The 22848-nt window shown below is 46.6% G+C and overlaps 1 protein-coding gene across 3 annotated transcripts in view; it reads left to right on the top strand.

Annotated features, from left to right (window-relative positions):
* Positions 1-22627, top strand: part of mgat3b (beta-1,4-mannosyl-glycoprotein 4-beta-N-acetylglucosaminyltransferase b) — a 60643-nt gene extending 38016 nt beyond the window's left edge. For all 3 annotated transcript variants that reach the window (XM_086212292.1, XM_086212293.1, XM_086212291.1), the window contains 4 exons: positions 15011-15449; positions 18187-18881; positions 20331-20613; positions 21436-22627. In XM_086212292.1, the coding sequence (XP_086068418.1) occupies positions 15012-15449; positions 18187-18881; positions 20331-20613; positions 21436-21933 (1914 nt within the window). In that variant the 5' untranslated portion in view covers position 15011 and the 3' untranslated portion in view covers positions 21934-22627. The remainder of the gene's footprint in view (positions 1-15010; positions 15450-18186; positions 18882-20330; positions 20614-21435) is intronic.
* Positions 22628-22848: the final 221 nt, after the last annotated feature.

The raw sequence follows: 22848 nt of genomic DNA, 5'->3' as shown, positions 1-22848 counted from the left end.
AGAGACATGCATTTACTTGTGTAGCAAAAAAGACAAAAACACACACACACACACACTTTGCTTCACAAACACTATGAAGTGAGCTGTGGAGGGCAGAGACGGACCTTGTGGTCACAGTTGGCACCAGACCTGTTACAAGTCTGGGCCGCGCTGTGGCTAAAGGAATCTGCCAAACTTGACGGGACGCCATCGCTCTCACACGTGTGGGAGCAACTGCTGATCCGCCTGTCACAATGCTGGAAAACTCAGGCAGCAAAAGAGCCGCAGGGAGCGCGAGCTGCAGGAAATGGAGGAAGCTTTTGTTGGTATGTGCGTGTGTGCGTGCGTGTGTGGGGGCAGGTCTGAACTTTTCTGTTTTCTGGGTCATGTGAGGGCAGCTGCATGGTGATGTGTGAGTCAACTATGGTCAGATGCCTCTTAGCCTGCACAGTGTGAGTGCAATACATAATTACAGAGGAAATTTCAGCTTGTAAGGGTTTGCAGATGAATGCTAAGTAGCAGCACCAGTCAACTTTTAAAGGGGTTTCTTAATGAATCCTTCTTATGTGAGGGTTTGAAGTAGCGAACTGCAACTAAATCGTTTTGAAAGGAGGCAGCATGACAGGTGCCAGAAAAGTTACAAGTAAATAAATAGGTTTAGTCGCTCTGTATTCAAACTTCAAACACAAGGAGCAGGACAGAAGTGTGGCCGTCGGGGTTCTGGTGCTTCTTTGGTACTTGACTTTCTGTGTAATAATCGAAATGTTGTTTCAGTTGTCCAAACGTCTGCTGCTGCTGCTGCTGCTGCAAACACGCTTCACGCCTCGGCTCTTAGCTCTACGTCATGTTGAACCAGGTGTTTCCTCAGATTGTTGCCATGACCAGCTCTGCGTTTCGTACCATGTTGTCTACATCGCTCTCGCGACCTCTCTCCAGTTGGACAGGGAGGTCTTCACTCACGGTCTCGCTGACTTAGAATCGCTGTCATCTGGATTCAAGCACCGATGTTTTTAACAGATTCATGTGAAACGGCCTGAGGCGTGAGGGGCAGGGCCAGTCTGAGGACCAGAGGTCAGTGTTTGGCTGGAGGTAGGTTGGTACCATGGCAGGCTCAGACCACACCAATCCAGCTACATTCATCCAGGGTGCCCCGCCACCCTAACCCAGCACGCTGGCGCGGCTCATTTTCTTGTTATTTTAGAACCTCAACTTCTATCAAATGGACTGACAACCCATAGACATGCCTCCCCCATGACCTATGACCTCAGCTGCAGATGGCATCACACGATGATTGGTCAATCCGGTCGTACCAGCAACTGCAGTTAATGTCCCGGACCAATGCTGACGTTAATATTTGATTGGTTTGAAGTTTTCATGTTAGACCGATGTTAGATGTGAACATTAGCCAGGCTTTCATTTTCAGTTAAACTCTAACGTCTTTAAACTGACAGCAGCTGCCCCGTCAACATGTAGCAGGACAGATCTCGTCCTTCTTTGGTTCTGTCTTGAGTGTCCGACTCGTCGTCTGGTGACCTGCGCTCAGTTGAACCCCGCATATTTTTGTCCTCTTAGTTCCCTAAACATGTTACCCTCTGTTGCAGCGACTCCAAATTTCAGTAAATAGTTGAAATGGCCCTTGCTAGCAAACAGACGGGCACCTGCGAGCCCAGTCAAGCGTCGCGGGTGTCGATCTCACTTCTCAGTTTCACAAGAAGGGCGGAAGGGCCTCAGTTTCATTCGAGCCTCATTCCCATCAGAATCCTCCAGCTGAGGAGGCGTTGATTAAGCATCCTGCTCGTATGGAGGCGGAGCTGCCAATTTCCCCACTGAGGGACAATAAAGGTTTATCTTATCTTGGCTTCTAGTCATTTCATGTTTCTGCTGCAGTTTGGGGGTTTTCTTGTGTCACTTTTTTGTGTCATTTTTTTTTCTTTTTCCAATTTTGACTTCTCTGTTGGCCAGTCAGCAGGCATCCTCTCCTCTGGCGCTCTGGCGTGCGCTCTTTCATTCTATTACCTTCTGAGTTTTCTCACTCCCATTGCCTCTCATGACTGCACTTCCTCTTGTCACCTGTTCTTACTGCTGATTTGCTTCTTCTAGCTGTGGTTCAGCTTTCAGGGGACAATTACATGAGTTACTGAGCTTTTTAACCAGCACCAACCATTGCAGGGGGTCACATGATCAGCAGCGTCTGACTTTTGAATGGTGACTTTAAAAAGTTGGGGATGGATTTTGAAATTTGGCAGGATGATAGAAGCTGACGGACAGTTGTAGCCGGTCGACACTAAAGCAGGGGACTGCTCTGGGCGGGGCTACCCTGTGATTGATAGTTCGAAGCAGTCTGACCCACCCCTCGCTCCTCTCCTGCACCAGCACCTCGCCCCAATGGGCCAACAACAGATTAGGACGCCAATGATCCCAAGCTTGACGCCTCCCTCATCAACGTGTGACTTAACTTCTGAGTGTTTGATATCACGACAAGAGGAGTGAAGAGCAGCCCAAGCAGGGAGCTCCACCTGGGCTTCGTCTGGTGGATTCATGAAACTTTGTTTCTCAGACAACTGTGGACTAACCTGCTGTTTATGTGTTCTTGATGTATTATTGGGATCTATGCTGATTGATCGTGGCTCCCAGGAGGCAGATTCCCCAGTGAATCAATAAAAAGGAGCGCAGACATTACACGACGCCTTAATGGCGTGTCCGCTTAGCTCACTCTGGTGGGGTTCTGTTATTGGGGAAATGGAAGTAGAGCAGCTTTCGTTGTGGCGTGCACGTCCTGAATGTTTCATGTTGAACTCTTGTTCATCACCTCCTGTTCGGCTCTCTTCTACCGTCTGATCTCGTCTACAGCTGCGATCACACATGACGCTTCTGGCTCCCTCTTTATTCATCCCTCCCCCACATCACCCACTCTCTATTTCTTTTTCTTCCTCTCTGCTTCTTTGTCTGTCTCATACAAATTCCTGCTGTACCAACACTTAAACTCGCTTGCTCACCCCCCATTGCTTTGTCGCTGACGGGCACTCGAGGGTCTGGTTGCCGAGGTAACCCTCTCCCATATGTAGTCACCTTAAGCTCGTCACTGACAGTTGAGATTATTTTAAAGTTATTTTATCTGTCGTTACAAGAGTTCTCGTCCTGTGCAGCTTTAATCTGTCTCTCTTTTGCTTTTTGCTCCCCTCACTCACCATTCTCATCACCGCCCCTCCCCCCTCTCTCTCCTCTAAACTGCAATTAAAACCAGGCATTCGGGTGTTCCACCTGACTGCGTCCCTCCTCTTCCTCAGCGTGGAACTGAGCTGCTGTGCCTTCAGAGCACGTTAGTCGTGTTTGGAGTTCAACTGAGCAACCGCTGCAAGAATGTGACGCGTGATCGTCGATTCCATGACTGTGGGCTACTTTTTTAACCAGCGTGGTCACTTCCCAGCACCGAGTATCCTGTTATGTACAAGACTGCAACAATGTAGTGGACACAATGGCGCCGCTCTCGGAGTCCATCAGGCCTGATTCCACACGTTCAGCAATAATTGCCTGGGACTAATGCAAAGACCATGAGGTGGAACCAGAGCCAAATGGAACCGTTCTAATAGCTTCCATCTTCCTCTTTCTGCAGTAACAGTTGATGTAGCTGCACCCACAATGTTATCAAATCCTTTGTAGTGTCTCAACCTACAACGAAGCTCTGGATGGATGTGTCAGCAGCGCGGCGTGGACGGGTGTCCTGACCTGAGTGATTGAGCGGATTGGCAGATTTTGTGTCAGCTTGGAGTGTGAGCAGGTGTAAACAAAGGAACCGCTAAACCAGGTTGTGTTTGTTGCCGTCTCATTTCCTCCCACACAGTGGAACCTTCAGTTTCAGCAGAACCGAGCTCAAACCCACACAGATCCGCTGGAGAGAACCCCCGTCATCAATATCTTACTCTCAGACACATAAACAAAACTAATGACTTCTACACTTCAGGCAAAAATCGACGCCTTGTGGCAAAAAAATGCAAAAGCCCGAAAGGAAGGAAGGTGGGAGAGGACTGGAAAATATGAAGAATGAATTGGTGTTTTCAGCCTTCTTGAAAATAATGACACACCTGGGGAAAGGATCACAATACGGAGAGCACATTTGTTTACTGTCAGGATGAGCGGCTGAGCCCTGTTATTACCACCTCGCTATCCTGAAGCCCAACAGCAAGAGAGCTTGCAGAAATGTAGAATACGGCTTTTCGGTTTTGAATGAAGTGCAATCGAGTGGGCGTGTTAAGAAAGGGAGGATAGAACCCGCGGTGACTGAAGGAGTGAGTGGCTGCTATGAATCGTTGCTTGACTGAGTTCATGGAGCTCCGAGTGGCTCTGGAAGGTGAGATCCTGCTGTATTCTCCAGAGAAGTTGATTATCGGCCACCGTGTCGCACCCGTCTGAGGTCAGGTGAGCGAGCGGGTTGTGGAAGGGCAAACTAAGAGTTCTAATGCATTCATGACCAAAATTCTTCCCTGAGACATGCGTGGCTCTTTGCTGCTGCTTTTATTCCGTAAAAATATTGTGTCAGTAGCTTTCAATCACTGCCCTCCTCATCAAATATGTAAGATAACTTGTGTAACATTTGCTAGCAGAGCTGCACAAGTGAATAACAGCAAGTGAAAGTTAGTCCTCCTTTTCGGTTGGAAACATGGGATTGGAGACTGAAGGGCCTCAGTTTTAGTTGTGTCGGTCTTCATTTCGTCGGTCGTGTACATATTTAGAGCTTGGTTTTACAAAATATAAGATTTTTTTTGCCAGGAAAAGAGTCCCAATCATCCCAAGAGCACCCAAAACTGTCCAGAAGCCTGGATTAACTTCTAATGTATGACGAGAACAGTCTGTTCTCTGAAGCACGAATCAGTGATGCGTTGTTTTGGATTTGTTGTCCACAAACTTCCAGAACTTGACAAAAGTCCAACCTGAGGCCTTCAAATTTTAACAATAATAACATTTTTGAATAACGATTGATGGTGAGCGTTTATTGGGATTGTTAGACTGATAGTTTGTGGTGGGTCTTCATCCGTCTGACCGAGAGGTAGATGGACAGAATGATCGTGGCTCGTGGACACAATTAAAAGCATCAAGTCAAGCTTTGATGGTATGACAGAGTTCCACGTTAAGTTTCACCCTGAAACAAACGAATGAAACCATCCTCACACGGCGGGTTCAGTGAGAGGCACGTTAGTCTGAGCTGGGCAAAGTCTTATTTCATCCATTTGGACACATTCGGTGTATTTGGAACATCTTCATGGAGTGAAATTGGCTGAGCTGCTGCCCACAGCTGCTCCGCCTCTGGAGACGTAGCTCTAGATGGGGATGGATAGATGAGGAGAGACGGTGAAATGTAGCATGCAACACTTGTCTCCACCTCCTGAGCAGAGAGCAACCAGGAGGGAACGAGAGAGAGACCTCACGGACCGCTACGGAGCTGAATTATGGATGAGGTCGGAGGAAAGGAGGCACTCCATCGGCTTTCCCATCCTCCAACCTCAGTTCATGCACTCTCACGCACACAAACACACACTAAATCACGCCCACTGCTGCCAAACAATATTCCTCACACTCACCGAGAGTCTCGGAGGCAGCACACAGTCTCAGTGCAGCTCCACATCCCAAAACTCATAAACGACCTGAACCCCGGTTCTGTCGTAACGTACACACAGTTTCACACTCACTCTGAGGCCCTCAACATGTCTACATTATTGAAACCCACTTAGCATTCTGGCTTTCTCCTGATGTCTGACTCACTGAACCGCTGACCTGTAAGTCCAGGAAATGTGCCGAATTAGCAGATGGTGCTGCGTGTAGAGCGCGTGTTCCCTGATGCTAAACTCAAACAACACATTCATATTCTCCTTGATCAAGAAATATGGTTCTTTTGAACAATGTTGGGTCAGACGTTTGCAGTGCCTTATGGGTGAGTAGTTTCTTAGATTATGAGATAATTGCCTACGAAGCCTGGTGTCGTTACTTTTCCACCCATTTTCTTGTTCTTTTTTGCACCAATTAACAAATGTTGAGGTCCTGATTCAGCTGCTTGCTGGTTGGCTCGTTTCCTGGTGTAGAACTTTTACATAGTAGAGCGAGCTCACGGAGATGCTAACTTCCTGCTGGACTACAAAAATACCCTTGGCACTCTATCAAAGGAACAGGAGGGGAAGGGTCTTCCCTGATATGGCAGCTGGTAGGAAAAGAGAGGAGGAACTTCTGTCTGTATCCGAGAGGATGTTTCCAAATCCGTTTATTTTGTAGATCTGTGTTGTGAACACGGGGAGCGATGGCTTCACAATGGAAGTTCCTCAATTTGCATTGAGGTCATAGGAACCTCAGGGCAGAATGACCATGTGGCTTGAACCTAAAAGCTTCGTGACCTCAGTGGGTGACTGTGTCTTAAAAGCCACCCATCAAAGATGGCCGACAGCCAAGTAGCTCCAGAGGAGGCTCCTGTGTGAAATCATTTGGCTGGAATGAAGAAGCTGATATCTTTGTTGAACTTATCTTGCGCTTATATGTCCAGCACACTTACAGGAGCTCTTCATGGCTTCCAAGTGAAAAGCAGCTGAACACGTTCTTAAAGGTGGACCAGCTGGAGCCAACACACGCCGTCACGCTGTCATATGAAGTCCTGCTTCTCTTCGCAAAGCTCACAGAATAAAAGGAGAACTTAAACATGTACTTAACGCAATATAATGCTGCAACTTCAGTCATCAAACGTTGCTGCGCCGAGTGAGCCGACCACTTCAGAAGGTTACCGGAGTAACCAGAGACGTGTCCTCTGCTCTTCCCAGGTTTGTCCAGTCGTCTTTGAGTTGAAGTCTGTTGCTCAAAGCTGCTTGCTCATTTTTGACGCAAAGGTGAAGTGGAGGGATGTTCGGTTGCATCCAGCAGTAAAGAGCCCTACCACCTTACTAGCATTTGTTAGACGAAACGCGTGAAGAGTCTTGTTCTTTTAGGACCTGCTACTTTGAGGCCAGTGCTGATACGCTCAGACCGAACTGATATTTCAGGATTTGAGAATTGTAGAGGCAAGACTCCTGCTGGGTCTCCATCGCCACCCGACTCTCTGTCCTGCAAACAGAATCATTGATTCCGGGTTAGAGACCTGATCAGCCGCTACCACCATAAGCTCTCCTAATGAAGCTCTGCTTTTTGTTTTCTTGTTTTGTGCTCAGATCAGGTGGAGACTGCAAGAGTGCTGAACTCTAGCATGTCGACTCCTCTCTTAATGGTGTGTTTTTCATCCCTGACCTTCGCCGTGTCGCCATATGTGATTACGAACTGTGGGTGTGAATGTATACGTCCCTTTTGTGTCCATGTCATGCTAGACAGCATCCCTCAGGCTCCTGCGCCATCCTGATACTGCCGTACTGACGGGGGTGAGAGTGAAACCCATCAGAACAATTGGTTTATATTTCAGATGTCTCCCACAGTTCCTCTGACATCCTGGGTTGTGGCATTATGGTTGAAAACAGTTCAAGTGACCTCAAGAAAAACTGGCTGCGGTGGGCGCGGGCTCTTATCTGGTGCTTTGAAGTTTTTTACAGGCCGTGTTGTTGGTTACACTTTAATCGAAACTGACTCAACATCTGTGCACGATGGGGGGGGGGGGGGGGGACACGAGATGACGGAGGCATCATGTTGGTTGTTCTGTGTATGGAAGAATGAGGAGGAAACTTTCCCGCTCTCGGCTGAGTGAATAGACTCTTGGTGTAGTTTAGTTTGTGTGACTTCAGCTAACTTCATTTATTTTACAGGGACAGAACAACAAAAGCTTCTGTATGATACTGATATGGACAGAAAATAGGAGTGTTGGAGAATAACCACAGGACATGATTTTATTGTATAGTGAAGGCACCAAAGGACAGAATGAAGCTTTTTGTCTTGCCTCCATGCTACAGGGGGAATGGTGGCCACCAGTGTACAGTGGAGGTTTTTGTGGCAAGATGGAAGTGAAGAGCGTCATGCAGAGTACTATTAGAGGTTGCTTGATGACAGTAAAGTTTGTGGGTTCAGTCTGATATCACACATTGTGAGGAGGAAGAGGAAACACGCATAAGGAAGTGCAACTGTTACCGAGAGTGAACTGGTGAACTTCTGGTGCCTGCCCGGGTGGAGCGTCACCTTCTCCAGCGCCCGTCGATGGTGAACCTTCCTTGAAGAAAGAGACAAGGTTTTAAAAATCAGGAACGAGACAGGGAACTGCAGCCAGGGATGTAAGTTGAGAGATTCCCTCCATGTGCTGGATCGGACTCATACGTCTTTACGGCTGAAGCACTTCATCATGACACTCATCTGACCTGGGAAGATGCTGGCAGCTGCTACTCCAGATTTGATATAGAAAAGTAGGTCTTCCTCATATTTAGCACATTTCAGGTGCAGGAGAGTCCTGGATTAGAGACCAGCTACTCTGTTGCTGACCTTCAGCACGCCACCATCTGAGATTGTGGTGTCAATGTACACTATTTGTCTCTTTGTGTCCGTGTCCTGCTGGACTTCCCCCCTCAGGCTCCTGCGTGATCCTGATACGGCTCATATTGTCTGTGGTGAACGTAAAACCCATCAGGACAATAGGTTTGGATTCCAAATGCTGCCTAGTTTTCCTCACTGGGCTCTATTTTAGAATCAGTGAAAGAGTGATCCCCTAAAAGCCACTAAAGAAATGGAAGACGTCCCGGGCGTGCAGTTCAGATGTCCTCCGGGTGCGTTTGTCACCCCCTACTAAAGCGTTTTATGGAATGGCAGGAATGCGTCATGTCATTGTTTTTGGGAGCAACGTTGATCAGATGCTTATGAAACGAGCCACAACCGTTCGGAGATGTTGAAGTCTGTATGACAATGAAATACTGCTCAATATTCATCGTTTTGGCATGAATTTGAATGACCAGAATCCTGTTAATTTAATAGATGTTTCATTTTTTATTAAGTGATTTAAGAATTCTTTGCACTGCGACAGAGCTCAGATTCTCCAGTGTCACCATGGGTCCCGTCCGCCAGACGCCAATGAGATTTTCCCACTTAATTTTAGGCATAAGTTAAATTGTGTCAAGTACAAACCTACAACTTGCTTCTTCTGCTTTTGATGAAATTTAATGATTGCAACAGCTTTTGTAGTTTAGTTCAACAGCTTTCTAGCAACTGATGTTTTTATGACACGCAAAAAAAAACTTCAGGGGTGCAGTATTTAGCAGCATAAAATGATAAAAAGGCTTGTGTCAACCACAGTTTTCAGACATTCATCCAAAAAGCCATTGACTCGGCGGGTTTAGCGCTCATCCCTACGCCACTGCACCACACAGTGTTAATACGTAGCTTTACGTGTTCTGGAATGAGTACAAACTGTCCAAGCGTAAACAACAGAGTGATACACAGAGCTAATGTGTGTGGACTGCAGGGAGAGGGAGTGAGGCTGTGCGAGGATGCAGGCGAGACATGGGACCCGCAACCAAAGTTTAGAAGCCTGCCGGAGAGCGAGGGTGTACGAGATGAACGTAGATCTCTGCTGATGCACCGTACCAGACAACTGTCACTGGGTTTCACTGCAAAAAGCTTTTAAGTTGTCTCAACTTGAGCAAGTGAGTGAACTAGTTGCATTTGCTGTAGGAGTTTTAACCACTCGTCAATGTTGTGGTGTCAACTAAGTACAATAAAGTTCCTGTTTTCCACCTGAGACAGATTTCTCCAGCCGTCGCGGAGGAGCTCGGGAAAGTGCCCACGGTGCTTTGTTTAGTTTCCTCCTGGGTGCTTGTTAGGTGAGGTCAGAGACGGTTGGTGGTGCTGAACAAGACCAAAGAGGCTTTAAAGCTCGGATGAGACGATACCAAAGCCTTCCCCGTGTGGACAGGTTTTTATCTGACTGTGCTGAAAAAGAAGAAAGTGGAAAATGAAGAACTGTAAGTTCTTAAAACAAAGGCCTTTTAAGTGCTTAGGAGAGATACTGCATCATTTATCTTTTCAGCTTTGGAAGTGTTTTGCACACACAGCAAATTTTGTAAAGCTGTGTGTGTGCGTGTGCGTGTGCGTGTGTTTGTACACATCTGCAAATATTTTGGTTCTACTCTTATCTGTAGTTGGGCCAAAGACTGCGTATTGGACCTCAGCCCTGTCTAAGTACGGGTACATTGTGTTTGAAATGTATTGAAGAATATTTAAAGGTGTAATCGATGGTGAATTCATTCTTACATTGAATATTGAATCATTTATGACAATTTTCTTCTGTTATTCAAATAAAAAGTTGGGGACTTGTTTTTAAAACAAACAATTTTGCCTGAACACAATGATACAAAAGGGTTTTTCACATCTGTGAGCCAGTCTGCCACGCAGGAACTTCCTTGAGGGGATGCTAAGTTGAGTGTACATAAAGCTGTTTTGAACTATTTTAATCAGTTTGAACTGAAAATAGAGACAGAGCACAATTTTGCGTTTTCGTTGACTTTTAAGTGCATGAAGGTCTGTCATTGAGAATCCATCTTCTACCAATAAAACAATGCATTTTCAGCCCAGTCTGGTTAAATTTAGGCACCGAAACACTTGGCTATTGTTAAGGAAAAAACATGATTTTGATTCCAACGAGACCTGTTGTGATGAACGAGAGCCAGTGCTCAACCCTGGTGACTCAGAATCCAGAGCTGCTGCTGCATGTCACCCCGTCAGCGGCTGTATGATGACCAAACAGCTTTCTGCTCCCTCCACCTCCGTATACGGATTATCTCCCCTTTCATGAATGTCACGTGATGTTCTACTTTTGTGTGATTATAATTCCAACAGCCACTAGATGGTATCTGTCTATCATTATAGGTTTTCCTCACCACTTGTATGTGCTTGTTCGTATGTTTTACGCAATGCAACTTGCAGAAAGTCCTTTTCATGTTGTTATGTTTGCGAGTGCCATAGCTTTCTGCAGTAGCCATAGCTATCCGCAGTAGCCATAGCTAGCTGCAGTAGGAGTAGCCATAGCTTTCTGCAGTAGCCATAGCTGGCTGCAGTAGCAGTAGCCATAGCTAGCTGCAGTAGCCATGGCTAGCCACGGTAGCCTGCTAAATCAGCCACTACTAACTGAACCCAGTTGCTCCACTGCCATTTGAGCATTCCTAGGCTAGAAAACACGATAAAAATTGATTCACTTCAACTTTTTAACAGCTGACATGAAAAGATCTTCTTAAAGCAGTGAAATATTTATTAACTTTACAGGCATTTTAGCATTTTAGCCCTTGGTTGCATAAATGTTTCCCCTCCTTTGGGTTAGGGTCCTCTGATTTGACACATTGACAATCCCTCCCATTCTTTTTTAAAAGAACTGTTAGAGTAGGTCCTAATGCGGTTCTATGCCGACGTCACACCCAGAAAGTTTCCTCTTGCAAAAAGACACTTTTCCATGAAAAGTTTTTTAACACTGAAATCATGAATGGCGCTCAGCATTTAATGTGATCGCATGGACTTTCTCTCAGTAATCCCACCACTGCAGCCCAACCAGGTTTGGTATGAAGTTGGTTCAATGGGTCAACCCACACACACACACACACACACACACACACACACACACAGGCAGACTGATGGAATTAGGAGCTGTTAAATGGGAGAGCACGTCCTCCCTCTCTCAGAGGCTGTTTATCAATGGCATCTCTCGCTGTGTCTCCAAACCAAATGTTTGGGCTGTGCGGTTGGGACTTTTCCAGCCTCTCCAGGGGTGCATGTGCAGTCCCACAACTTTTCAAAAAGTTACCACAGAGACAGAGTTGGGGGCGGAGAAACAAAGAGAATTTTGTTTTGGAGGAAAGGAAGAATTTAAAGGGACTGGCATGATAAGATAAACATTGTTGTGGGGCTGCGCTGCCTTCTTTTCCCTTCCTCCACTATCTGATGATCCTCAAATAAAAACTGTCAGTTGGATAAACACAGAAACCCAACCCAGCCTGAATTAAAAACATAAAACATCCACTTCCCTCAGTCTGTTGCATTCCAGTCCTGAACCCATGCTTGGTTATGACTGGCTGTTGACTGCCGCCCACCCCCCCCCCCCCCCCCCCCCCCCCGGCCAATCATCCTCACTTACAGCAAGGTGGATTATCATAGTGTAGTGTTTGCTTTGCTCTCATGTCTCTATGTTAAACATTAAACTACGACAGTACGTCCCTCTAAGCTTACAGTATTGTGGTGTTTGTTTCATACGAACAAAAATAAAAGTCTAAAATTGGGAAATTTGTTTGTCCGGATCATTTAGCATTCTGTCACGAGAGGGCTGGTGTCAACTCTTTACAGGATGTTGAGCCGTTTCTTTACATTTTTATTGCGGAATACCGTTTGTTTGTTTGACTTCTCTGGACACTCCACACCAAGATGGACGCGGGTGTGAAAAATGTCGCCCACCTCCAATATTCCCAAAACTTTTGTGAACTTCTGCTGGCGATCGTCCAGCGGAAGGTCATTTCTGAAGTTCTCTGCCTTCTTCTTCTGCTTGTGACAGCCACATCCGTGCCTCACGCTGTCTATACCGCCATCTTCTGGCAGCAGGACACAGCCTGTTGTGTTCGCTCCAGGTCACCTGATGGAAGCACAAGTCCATTTCCATCCAAGATCCAACCTTTGCTCCTCTCCAGCTCCACTGTTTCATTCAGATTCGCTCACCGCCGGTTATAAATGGTTTTGTGGCTAAAGTGAGTCGAATAACAAACAGCTGGCTGGAGTCACAGCTACGTCAGCTTCCTGCACTCTGTGGTTTCGAAGGTCACCTTCTTTCCTCTCAACCACAGGCAGTCTAAGTGTAGGATTTGACATCTTATTCTAACACCTTCTGCCTTGGTCCGTTACCCAGTTGAGTCCTTGTGCTATCTGCCGTTTCCCTCCATTTGTAGAGCAATATCTCGGAACACGCATGAGTAGAATTTATTCAAAGACTTTTGCTGAGGAACAAAGAGACTTCCTCCCTGTCACTGTTTCTTACCATTTCTCTGTGTATTGAGGAGAAAAAGAGATGAGTCTTTTATTCACCCCTCCTCGCCCTCTTCCTCCTCTTTGTATTTCATGTCAAGCTGTGCGGGATTCAGAGCGGCGTGGAGTGAAGGAGGGCGAGAGTGAATGTGAAGGGGAATTGGAGATGACAGATAATGGTGAGGAATCGAGACTTGAAGAGAGGACGCGGCAGCGCGTGATGAGGAGGTGCTGTGCTCATGTAATTCACCGAACGGCACCAGCTTTCACCTCCTCTCCTCTCTTTCCTCGTGCTTCGCCTTCTCCTCCTCCTGTGTTTTAGTTTCACCTTCCCTCTTTTGAATCTCTGACTGTCAACAAAACCACGTAAGCTTCAAATCTCTTTTGAAGATGAGGCGAAGTGTCTCGTCGGACCAGCGTGAGGATGAAAGGTTTCTGTTCCTTCAGCGCCATGATGGTTCCCTCAGCCTGAAGCCAATGAGATTGACTTACAATAGATTGAGCAGAAAATCAGTTCTGCGGCCAAGTTGATGAGACTTACAGGTTTAGTTCATCAAGATCACCTCCTCTAATGAACGATGATGTCTGAGGCCTACGTGCAACGGTTAGCAGCGCAAGGCTGACATTAGCCAGTGAAGGAACTACACCACATGACTTAAACATCACCACAACTCAGGCCTCTTGTGTTTTTTAGCATAACGACATTTCATATCCTCAACAAACAAAGCCTTACAACATCTCCAGCTTGTGACCTGAAACTGAAAACCCCTCTGACATGGAGACGAGGAACCAGACGTTCCAATTTGTTTCTGAATTTTAGGGTTCCGTTCGAACGGTGTCAGCAGAAACGTAACACCCATTTAGCATTGTGTTATTTGTAGTGTTAGCTCTGTTTTTGGTCCTTGGTGCTGAACATGTTGCTTTGATTTATAGTCCACTATTGAGACTACAGGAAGTGATACGCTTGAGAACAGTGAGTAGTTTTGTGTTCCAAAGCTCAGGTGTTGACATTTCAGCCGATATCCTGGCCTGGCTGGTTAAGAGTTTAAGCTTCCTTTATTGGTCTGGTTTTAAAATGATCCTCCCGCTTGTATTTGGATCTTTTCATTTGCTGGCTTTTATGTTCTTTGGGCACAGAAGGTGAAGTATTCATGAGCTTCCGTTTCACTGCATGAATTGAGCTTTCAGGAGGAAGGTGTGGTTTGCGTTCGGTGCAGCTCGTTCTCTGCTTTGTGCTGTTGTGGTCACACATGGGAATGTGGCCGGTTCTCGCAACAATTCATTGATTTAAGTCGTGTGTTTGGGTCGCTGGCTCTTTTTCTCCTTAACTCAGGGTTTTTATCACCCTGCACTTTGTATTCTTAATTTGTTGGGATGTACGCCGTTTTTCTGAAGATGGCTCCCGGTACTAAAATACATTTGGCAGCGTCAGCAGCGAGTGTCCCCATTCCTTGACCTACCTGGCTGAGCCTGGTGGGAAAGGAAATCCCTCTCCTTTTCTATGAGTGGACAAAGGTGGACATGACTATTGTTTTTTTTCTTAATTGTAATTTAGAGAAAGTGAAGGTATTTGTGTCACTTCACATTCATGTCAGGGACATTTTTTTGTCTGGTTTTTATTCCTGTTCCTGATACTCTGATGTAAACGTCTGCGGCTGGCCACCATGGCTGTACTGCACCTCTGTTTCTTGCTTGATGGAAGTAAATTTTCCACGTTTTAGTTTTTGCTTTCGAATAAAATAAAAGGTTTGGCTTTCGTGACTTTTTTCTGGCTCCTGATGCGTCGGCGCGGCTGAAAATTCCAGGCAAATGTCGGTTGATCTGTAATCAAATCGGACTGCCACCTCAATCTTATTGTACTTAATATGCTCACCTGTGTGCTTCGTACAGGTTTTATAGTTTGGCAAATGATTGGCTGTTTGTTTTCATGATGTATTTTAATTGTCTCTTTCTGTAACGTCTCGGCTGTCCCCTCAGGACGGTGATGCATTCGCCAACAACTCTGATAGAAATAAAGTCATTATTGCAAAAGGGAAATAGTTTCACGAAGCTGTCTGTCAGATTTCGTTCTTAATTTCTTTCCTTCTCCTTTTCCCAGGATGAGAATGCGACGGCACAGGGTGTTCTTGCTGTGCACGGTGGGCCTGTGTGTCATCTCCTTCCTCCACTACTACAAGGCCCTCCACTATGTCTCCCTGCTGCGTGAGCTCTCAGCCCCCTACCCCAACATCAAGTCCTTCATCATGGTCACCGGCTTCTTCTGGAGGGAGAAGGGTGTGGGCTCCACCCCGCTCAGCCCTGCGTCCCCTGAAGAGGCTCCTCCCCTACCTATTCTCCACCCATCGGACCCCAAAGCTAGAGGCGTTTCGGGTGCTGTTGGAGGAGGAGGCATGGGCGTGGGGATTGGGGGCGCTATGGTCGGCGGGGCTGGGATCATTGGCAGAGCAGGACTGGAGATGAAGCTGAGGGAGGAGCCAGCACCTCCGCATCCGTGGGAGAAACCAGAGGAGAACCACCTGGCAGACTCTCCAAATGAGGTGGGACAAGTGAACCTTTATTATCACCTCTGAAATAACACAACAGCCTCGGCGCAAAGTGTTGTCCATCTGTAGACAGCAAGTGAGCAAATGGAACTGACCTGAAAACCAAATGTCCTTTTGACACCTCAGTCCTCCTCAGTTTGTTCTTGCAACTGTCCATCCTAAAGTGCTGCAGGGGGGATTTTAGACCAACCAGGAAGTCAGCGACTACTTCCGTTCGGTCATTTCGCCACTGGTTAGCAACCACTTTGATTTTTTTTCCTTTTTAATTTTAAGACACATAAATGTTTCAAAATACACAAAAACATGTTTTAAGCTCGTGTCAACCACAGACTTTATTTCAGGCGGTTAATCCAAATCCCACTGAGATGGGTGGACGAGGGAACCGGGCGAGCCACAGCGCTCACTCACTTCTGGGTTTGAGGACTCGCGCATGTCCCATCTATTCTCTTCTATATCTATCAGTTATTTAATCCACCAATTCATCAATTAATCAATCATAAGGCAAAGATGGACGTCACACCCAAAAACCGCTACCATGGACTTTATTATTATTATTAATACAAAGGTATTTCGAATTGAGGAAGCTCTATTACAAAAAATTGCACCGAGGAAACACAGAAGAAGGATTAAGATGAATAGATATAAGAATGAAATAAAAGATAAATAAACAACTTAATTTAATATCTCTCAGATAAGCTAATTATATAAAAATGCTGGAGGATTTAAACTCGACGGGGTAAAAAGCTGCATTATGAGTGAAAATGAGGAGGGACGAGCGTAAGAACTAAACACAGAGTGGTGAGTTAATGAAGCTGCTGCAGGGGAGCGACCCTGGTATCAAGCTTCAAAATGGTGTCCATCCGTCCATACATACGTATATACATCCCTCCATCCTACGGGGGTGGAGCCTATCCCAGCAGCCTTCCCCCTGGACAGGTCACCAGTCCATGGCAGGGCCAACACATAGAGACAGACAACCATTGGCTCTCACAGTCACACCTACGGTCAATTTAGAGTCTGGATTAACCTGGTCCCTCTTGATGTCTTTGGACTGTGGAGGAAGCTGGAGTACCAGAGAGAACCCAGCAGGAACAGGGAGAACATGGAGACTCACACAGAAAGACCCCGTGCTGCAGCCGGGGGTCCACCCACAACCTTCTTGCTGGGGGGCCACCATGAGGACCACTGCTCCACCGGGCCACCTAAAATAGTGTAAAGTTTTCTTACGATATTCTCTCTCTTCTTCTTTTTTTTTTTTAAATTAACAAAGAAAATATACAGCGGCACGACAGCCGTGCCTCCTGCTGAGGGGAGATATTCTCGTAACCGCGCTGAGATGAATCGGTGTGCCTGTACATTATTGATGGCGCCTCTTCCTTCTCCCCCTCTCACGGTGTTTATTCACAGTTTCTATTCCTCTCCTCTCTGTTGCTTCATCATCGTGCAAATGGTTTCTGACATTCAGCAGGTTGTCACGTTCATTTTCCCAAAGCCTCTGTGAGGGCTCCCTGCAGTGGTCACGTAGTGAAGCCTCCAGTCGTCACTAACAACAATTATTACCCTCGACCTGCCGAACAAAGGTGCTGTGGTCCATTATCAGTGTTTGCTGTAACAGCAGGAGCCACTTTTATTGTGTGTGTGTGTGTGTGTGTCAAAAATTAACTGTGCTTATTTCATTGTCACATCCATAATGCCAGTGACAACATCACCCCCTAACCTATAAAGTAGTGCAGGAATTTGACCTTAAACCGTGAATATTTCTTTATATAATAATAATAATAATAATTCTTTAATATTACGTGCCTGAAATAAGGCGTGTTTAACACAGGCCTAGGACATTTGAACTCTTCCCACTACACCATAAAATAGCAAACTCGTGAAATTCTTAAGTTTTTATGTGTTTTGAAAATAAAAATGCATCACCCGTGCTGCACCCCAGCATTGTTGTTCCAGCCAGTCCCTCCAATGTTGAGAGCAGTTGAACATTAATGGACTGCACTTGGTGTGTGTAAGTACCGTTAGGGGGTCAAAAGGAAGAAAGAGACACTTGGATTCAGGCCATGATTTCATCTCTGAGGTCATCAATGACTGGAAAGCAGCATTTGATACCTTAATCAATATTCCTGTAATAGATTTATGTTTGAATTCACCGAGGGACTTTTTTTTTGCTTAAAAATCAATGAAATGCTATGAATTCTAATTGTGTTCTCCCTCCTGTGTACTGCTTTATGGTACTATAACTCAGTAGTATATCATTTCATGACAGCATACATAACTACATGGCCTTGTTTGTGCTGATTCACTGATGTGAATCACCTTCACGCTGGCCAAAAATAATCAGAAGAGCTCATGAAGACGGTGAAAAATGTATTTTGCCCATCATTCACTTGGCTCTAAATTGCAGACTGGTGTGTCGCAGCAGTTATGTGACAAAATGTCTTTCATATGAACAATTGGAAGTCAATAACAGGCGGAAGTATTATTAATAATTTGGTTCTGTGCTTGACAGGACAATGACAGGACGGCCATCTGTTGTAGTCATTATTTGGTTTCCCAGTTGTCAGTATTCTCCTCCGTCTCCCTCATTTATTGCTCAGTCTTGTGTTCCTCATAAACCCTGAAGTTTCTGTGCGTGTGATTTATTCAATCATGGATCCGATGTCCAGATATCTGATGTTTATAGGGGACGAACGCTGTTTTTATTTTAACTTCACTCCAACTTCTCTTTCAGGAGAGAGCTGAAGACCACCTGAAGCCTCAGAGCCGTCCAGTCCAAGCATCTGGGCCGGACCTCCCAGAGGTTCAGTTTGTGGGAAAAGAGGACCCGGTGGTATTCCTCAAGGCTCAAATATCAGACTCCTCAGAATCCATGGGAGACCTTCACACCCGCACTCACCAGCTTCAAGATGACAAAACACCGTACTTTGTCCGAACCAAAGCTGGAGCCCTCTGCTTCAGGCAGGGGACAGAGGTGGCCACCACCAAGGAGTACTCTGGGAAACTAGGCAACACTGTGGCCAACGGAGCTGGTGAAGGGGGTCGCACGGGAACTACCGGGCAACGAAAACTTCTCGAGGTCCAGCAGCAGCAGCAGCAGCAGCAGCAGCAGCAGCAGCAGCAGCCCTCCATCCCTCCTAAAGCCAAGGCAAGGGCGAGAGGCAACGGGAGGCGGCTGGTCAAGTGTGTGTGTCGACCGGGGTGGCATGGACCGTACTGTGGGGTTCCCACCATGGTGTATCACTCTAACCTGCCCACCAAGGAGCGTCTGACGCCCAGAGAGACCCCGCGGAGGGTGATCAACGCCATCAATGTCAACCATGAGTTTGACCTGCTGCATGTTCGCTTCCATGAGCTCGCCCAAGCAGTCGATCTGTTCCTGGTGTGTGAATCCAACTTCACTGCGTACGGAGAGAAACGGCCTCTGAGGTGAGACATCTGGGTCCTGCAGAGAATGAAAAAGATCAGCGATCAGTGTTCAGCACCCGAGGGTGGAATGGCATGGGAATCTTTTCTTCTTCTTTTTTTTAAGGTTGATTTATGACTTATTTTCATCATCACTTAATTTACTTTTGCATAATTATTGGGTTGCGTGTCATCAGAAAATAGAAAACAGATGGCTGCTGTCATATTTCTGACTGACTGGCGAGGCTACAAACACGCTGCTACGCTCGGGTCCTTCGCAGAAGCATCAGAGTCGTCCGCTGCAGGAATCTCCTGGTCTCTGCCGTCAGTTTTATTTAGGTTTCCCTGAATCACATCAAAACTTCTGGTATGATGGTTGCATTGCACTGCAGGTCTGTGGCCTGCTGCTTGGAGACTCCTGGAATAATCGATTGCTTGTTGCAGCACTGTTTGTATGGCAGCGTGGTTAAGATCTCAGTGTCCTGAGATTACAGCATCCTCTTGTTTCATCAATACTTATCAGCGTAGAATAAAAAAGCTGTACAAAACCCTGACAATCTCCAGAATTTGCCAGGTTGACACACTTTGCTGGTGCACGTTGCTTTTAAAGCTTTCAGTCTGTGCTCCCAGTCAACCTTCATGCGTCTTGAGTATCAGCGTGCAGAATAACAATCGGCAACAACATCAAATGCCTCGGGAACAATTTTACACCAGATTACAACAAGAGTGACATGATTGAATCTGCATGCAGCCTTGAAGGGAGAGATCAAGGGAGAAAGCCTCTGCCACCTTACAGTTCCAGTCAGGAAATGCAGTTTCAAAGGTAGCTTTAGTGTAAGAGAGAGTGTGGGTGTGGGTGTGGGAGGGCGGTGAAACCATCCACTAGGTGCCACTAGAGAACACACACTTTCTGTAGCAGATGTTGCCAGACATGTCACTGTTGTCTGTGCTACATCAGGCTACTTTCTGCGACCACTAGGTGGCGCTACTACTTAGAACCAGCTTGTAAACTCATCAGACGTTGCTTCCTCCCACCAGCAGGAGTACTTATGTCAAAGTGGGGGGAAAAAAGACCATAATGTTCCTGTTGCCTGCAGGTGGCGCTAAGACTACCACAAAATTGAATCTGCTCCTTCTTGGCCTGCCCACACCCTTCCACCAAGTCTGGTCAAATCGTTGCCATGAATTAGTTCAATTGACGGAATAATTTATATGTTGAGGCTTGCTGGAACAAGTTCTCTATTTTGAAGCCTCGAAATATCGATTTTTTTCTCTCAATGTCCTCTCCAAAGTTCTGTATGCAGGACATTCATGAATAAAAATGAATTTAATGCTAAAAATCTGAAATACAGCAGCATTGTTTAGACAAATGAAAATACACATGTTTTCTCGAGAATCAGCTCAATCATGCAAATCAACTCGTGTGGAAAGAAATGAGCGTAACCTTCGTAACGTCTCTGATCTTTTCCACAGTTTCCTGAGGCTCCTCCTCAATGGTACATACGACTACGTACGTCACAAGATCCTCTACGTGTTCCTGGACCACTTTCCAGATGGGGGTCGACAGGACGGCTGGATTGCTGACGACTACCTGCGTACCTTCCTGACACGTAACGGCATGTCCAGGGTGGTCGGTGCCAGGTCGGATGATGTCTTTGTCATCAACGACGCTGATGAAATCCCAGCACGGGAGGGCCTCCTGTTCCTCAAGCTGTTTGACGGCTGGACGGAACCTTTTGCTATTCACATGCGCAAGGTAGCTGCCTGTTTAATTCTCTTTGCTTACAAATGTGCGAACCGATCCATATTTATTCATCAAAAAGCTGTGAATGAGTTGGCGAGACGTGAAATGGACATTTTTCTCATATTTCCTCCACATCCACATTTTCCCTGCATTCTCTGAGGGGGCAAAACTACAGACCTCTGGACACCATAGCACAGTCATGGTCGTCAGCGCGTCACATGACTCTTCCCCAGAAAAAAACAACAACAACCAACTTCAGCATAGACGTCAAATAACAAACCTCAGGAGTCGCTGATCGTGTCGTCTTTGCTTACAGCAGCTCCTTGCCTTATTCAGCTTAGTGTCCGATCAACCACGACCACGGAACTACGAGCAGGAAGGCATCTGTGGATGTGGCGTTACTTATCAGTTTACCTGAGTGGCGAGGAAAGACCCCAGGGAAGTGCGGATGCTTGTTGACAATGTTGACGAGTTCTTTCAGTCGTTTCCCTGCATCCAGATTACATCCAAACGCCGAGTGTAGACCCCAAAGTGGAACAAGGTACGCCACAGTAGCCATGTTTCCAGGAAGGAATTTTGATGTTCATTTAGCTGTTTTTTAGTTCCAAACTAAAAAACCAGAACCCCTCCCATCCCTCGCTTGGCTTCTCGTGGTGAAGGTAATGTTGCTGTTATTATTTGTACCACTGGTCTGCTTGAGACGTCTTGACTGTCGACACTGCTTTTGAGCCAAATCTTGTTAGTGTGCATGTAGCCTCAGGTTTTGTAAGCAATGGACATAAATCCCAGCTCCCGCTGTTGGTAATCATCCCTCTTCCTCTTCTCTCTATCCAGTCCCTGTATGGTTTTTTCTGGAAGCAGTTCGGCTCTCTGGAGGTGATATCAGGCTGCACTGTGGGGATGCTCCGTAAGGTCTACGACGGTGATGGTATCAAACTGCGACGGCGTGAATACTACACCATGCCAGGTTTCCGCAAGTACGAGAACGACACAGGCCACATCCTGGTGCAGTGGTCGGTGGGCAGCCCCTTCCACTTCGCCGGCTGGCACTGCTCCTGGTGCTTCACGCCTGAAGGAATTTACTTCAAGCTGGTTTCGGCACAGAACGGAGATTTCCCACGCTGGGGCGACTACGAGGACAAGCGTGACCTCAACTACATCAGAGATCTGATCCGGACGGGGGGCTGGTTTGATGGCTCCTTGCAGGAATACCCTCCTTTGGACCCCAAAGAGCACATGTACGCCCCAAAGTACATGCTTGAGCACTACGACAGGTACCGTTACCTCCTGGAGAACCCTTACAGCAAAGTGTCCATACAAAGTGACGGCTAGATGTTCTCTGGGGGAATAAACATACGACATGACTGGCAGGACCCATGTGAGGCCTGGGCGGAGCGGGCGAGCGGAACGGTACTGAAGAACAAAATCTCTCGTTGGAGGGATGCTCTATGTATCTCCACCAGACAGCACTGATGTTGCAGGGATTTCAAATCTCACAATCATTATTTTGGGGTTCAAAAGGGAACGCTGAATCACATCCACCATGGATTTATGGAGGGAGCGTTGAGAGAACACAACCACTGGATAAACAAACTCATTGATTTCCTCTGTCCTCCCTTTTTGGGGAGCAGCAGTCTCCGTTTGTCACCTCACCCCTGTCCTGTACCCGAGCCGCTTTGACACGCCCGTCATCTCAAGTAGAGTGAAGGATATTTCGCAGGCGTGCAAAACCTGTGGAGACGAGAAACAACCAATCCACTCATGACCTTCAAATGTCTTCCTGTTCTATTTGGTGACCTCCTTCCTAGAAAGCAACAACCATTCAGATATGACTGGTGTCTTGGGTCTCGGTAGGAAACGATGAATCCTATTTAAACCCTGCTGGAGAACCCAAAGGAATGAGTCGATCGGAGAGCTCGTTCCCGTCCTCACACTCATCCCACATGCACCTTAGAACTTGTATGTCCGTGTGTTTGTGTGTGTGGTCTGTGTTTGTAACATTTTGAAGGGAGCCTTCGAGCCGTAAAAGGGGATGAGTGCAGCGGGGGGGGGGGGGGGCAGAAACATGAGGGGGCAGAGGGATTTGAAGAATTATGGCAAGATGAGAAAATAGCGTTAAAGCATGAAAGAAAGGAGGATAATGAGGAAGGAAGAGAGCTGTGATGTAAAACAAGGAGGCTTTCTCGATGTTCCCTTTCCCACATCGTCTGCTGACACATGAGTGTTGCAGGGATGAGTGTGTGTGTG

The sequence above is a fragment of the Aulostomus chinensis genome, chromosome 8, assembly GCF_037954235.1.
Source record: "Aulostomus chinensis isolate RoL2024-O1b breed Wild chromosome 8, RoL_Achi_v1.0, whole genome shotgun sequence".
NCBI classification, from domain to species: domain Eukaryota; kingdom Metazoa; phylum Chordata; class Actinopteri; order Syngnathiformes; family Aulostomidae; genus Aulostomus; species Aulostomus chinensis.
The sequence above is the reverse complement of the archived record's forward strand: the minus strand, read 5'-3'. Positions and strand labels throughout refer to the sequence as shown.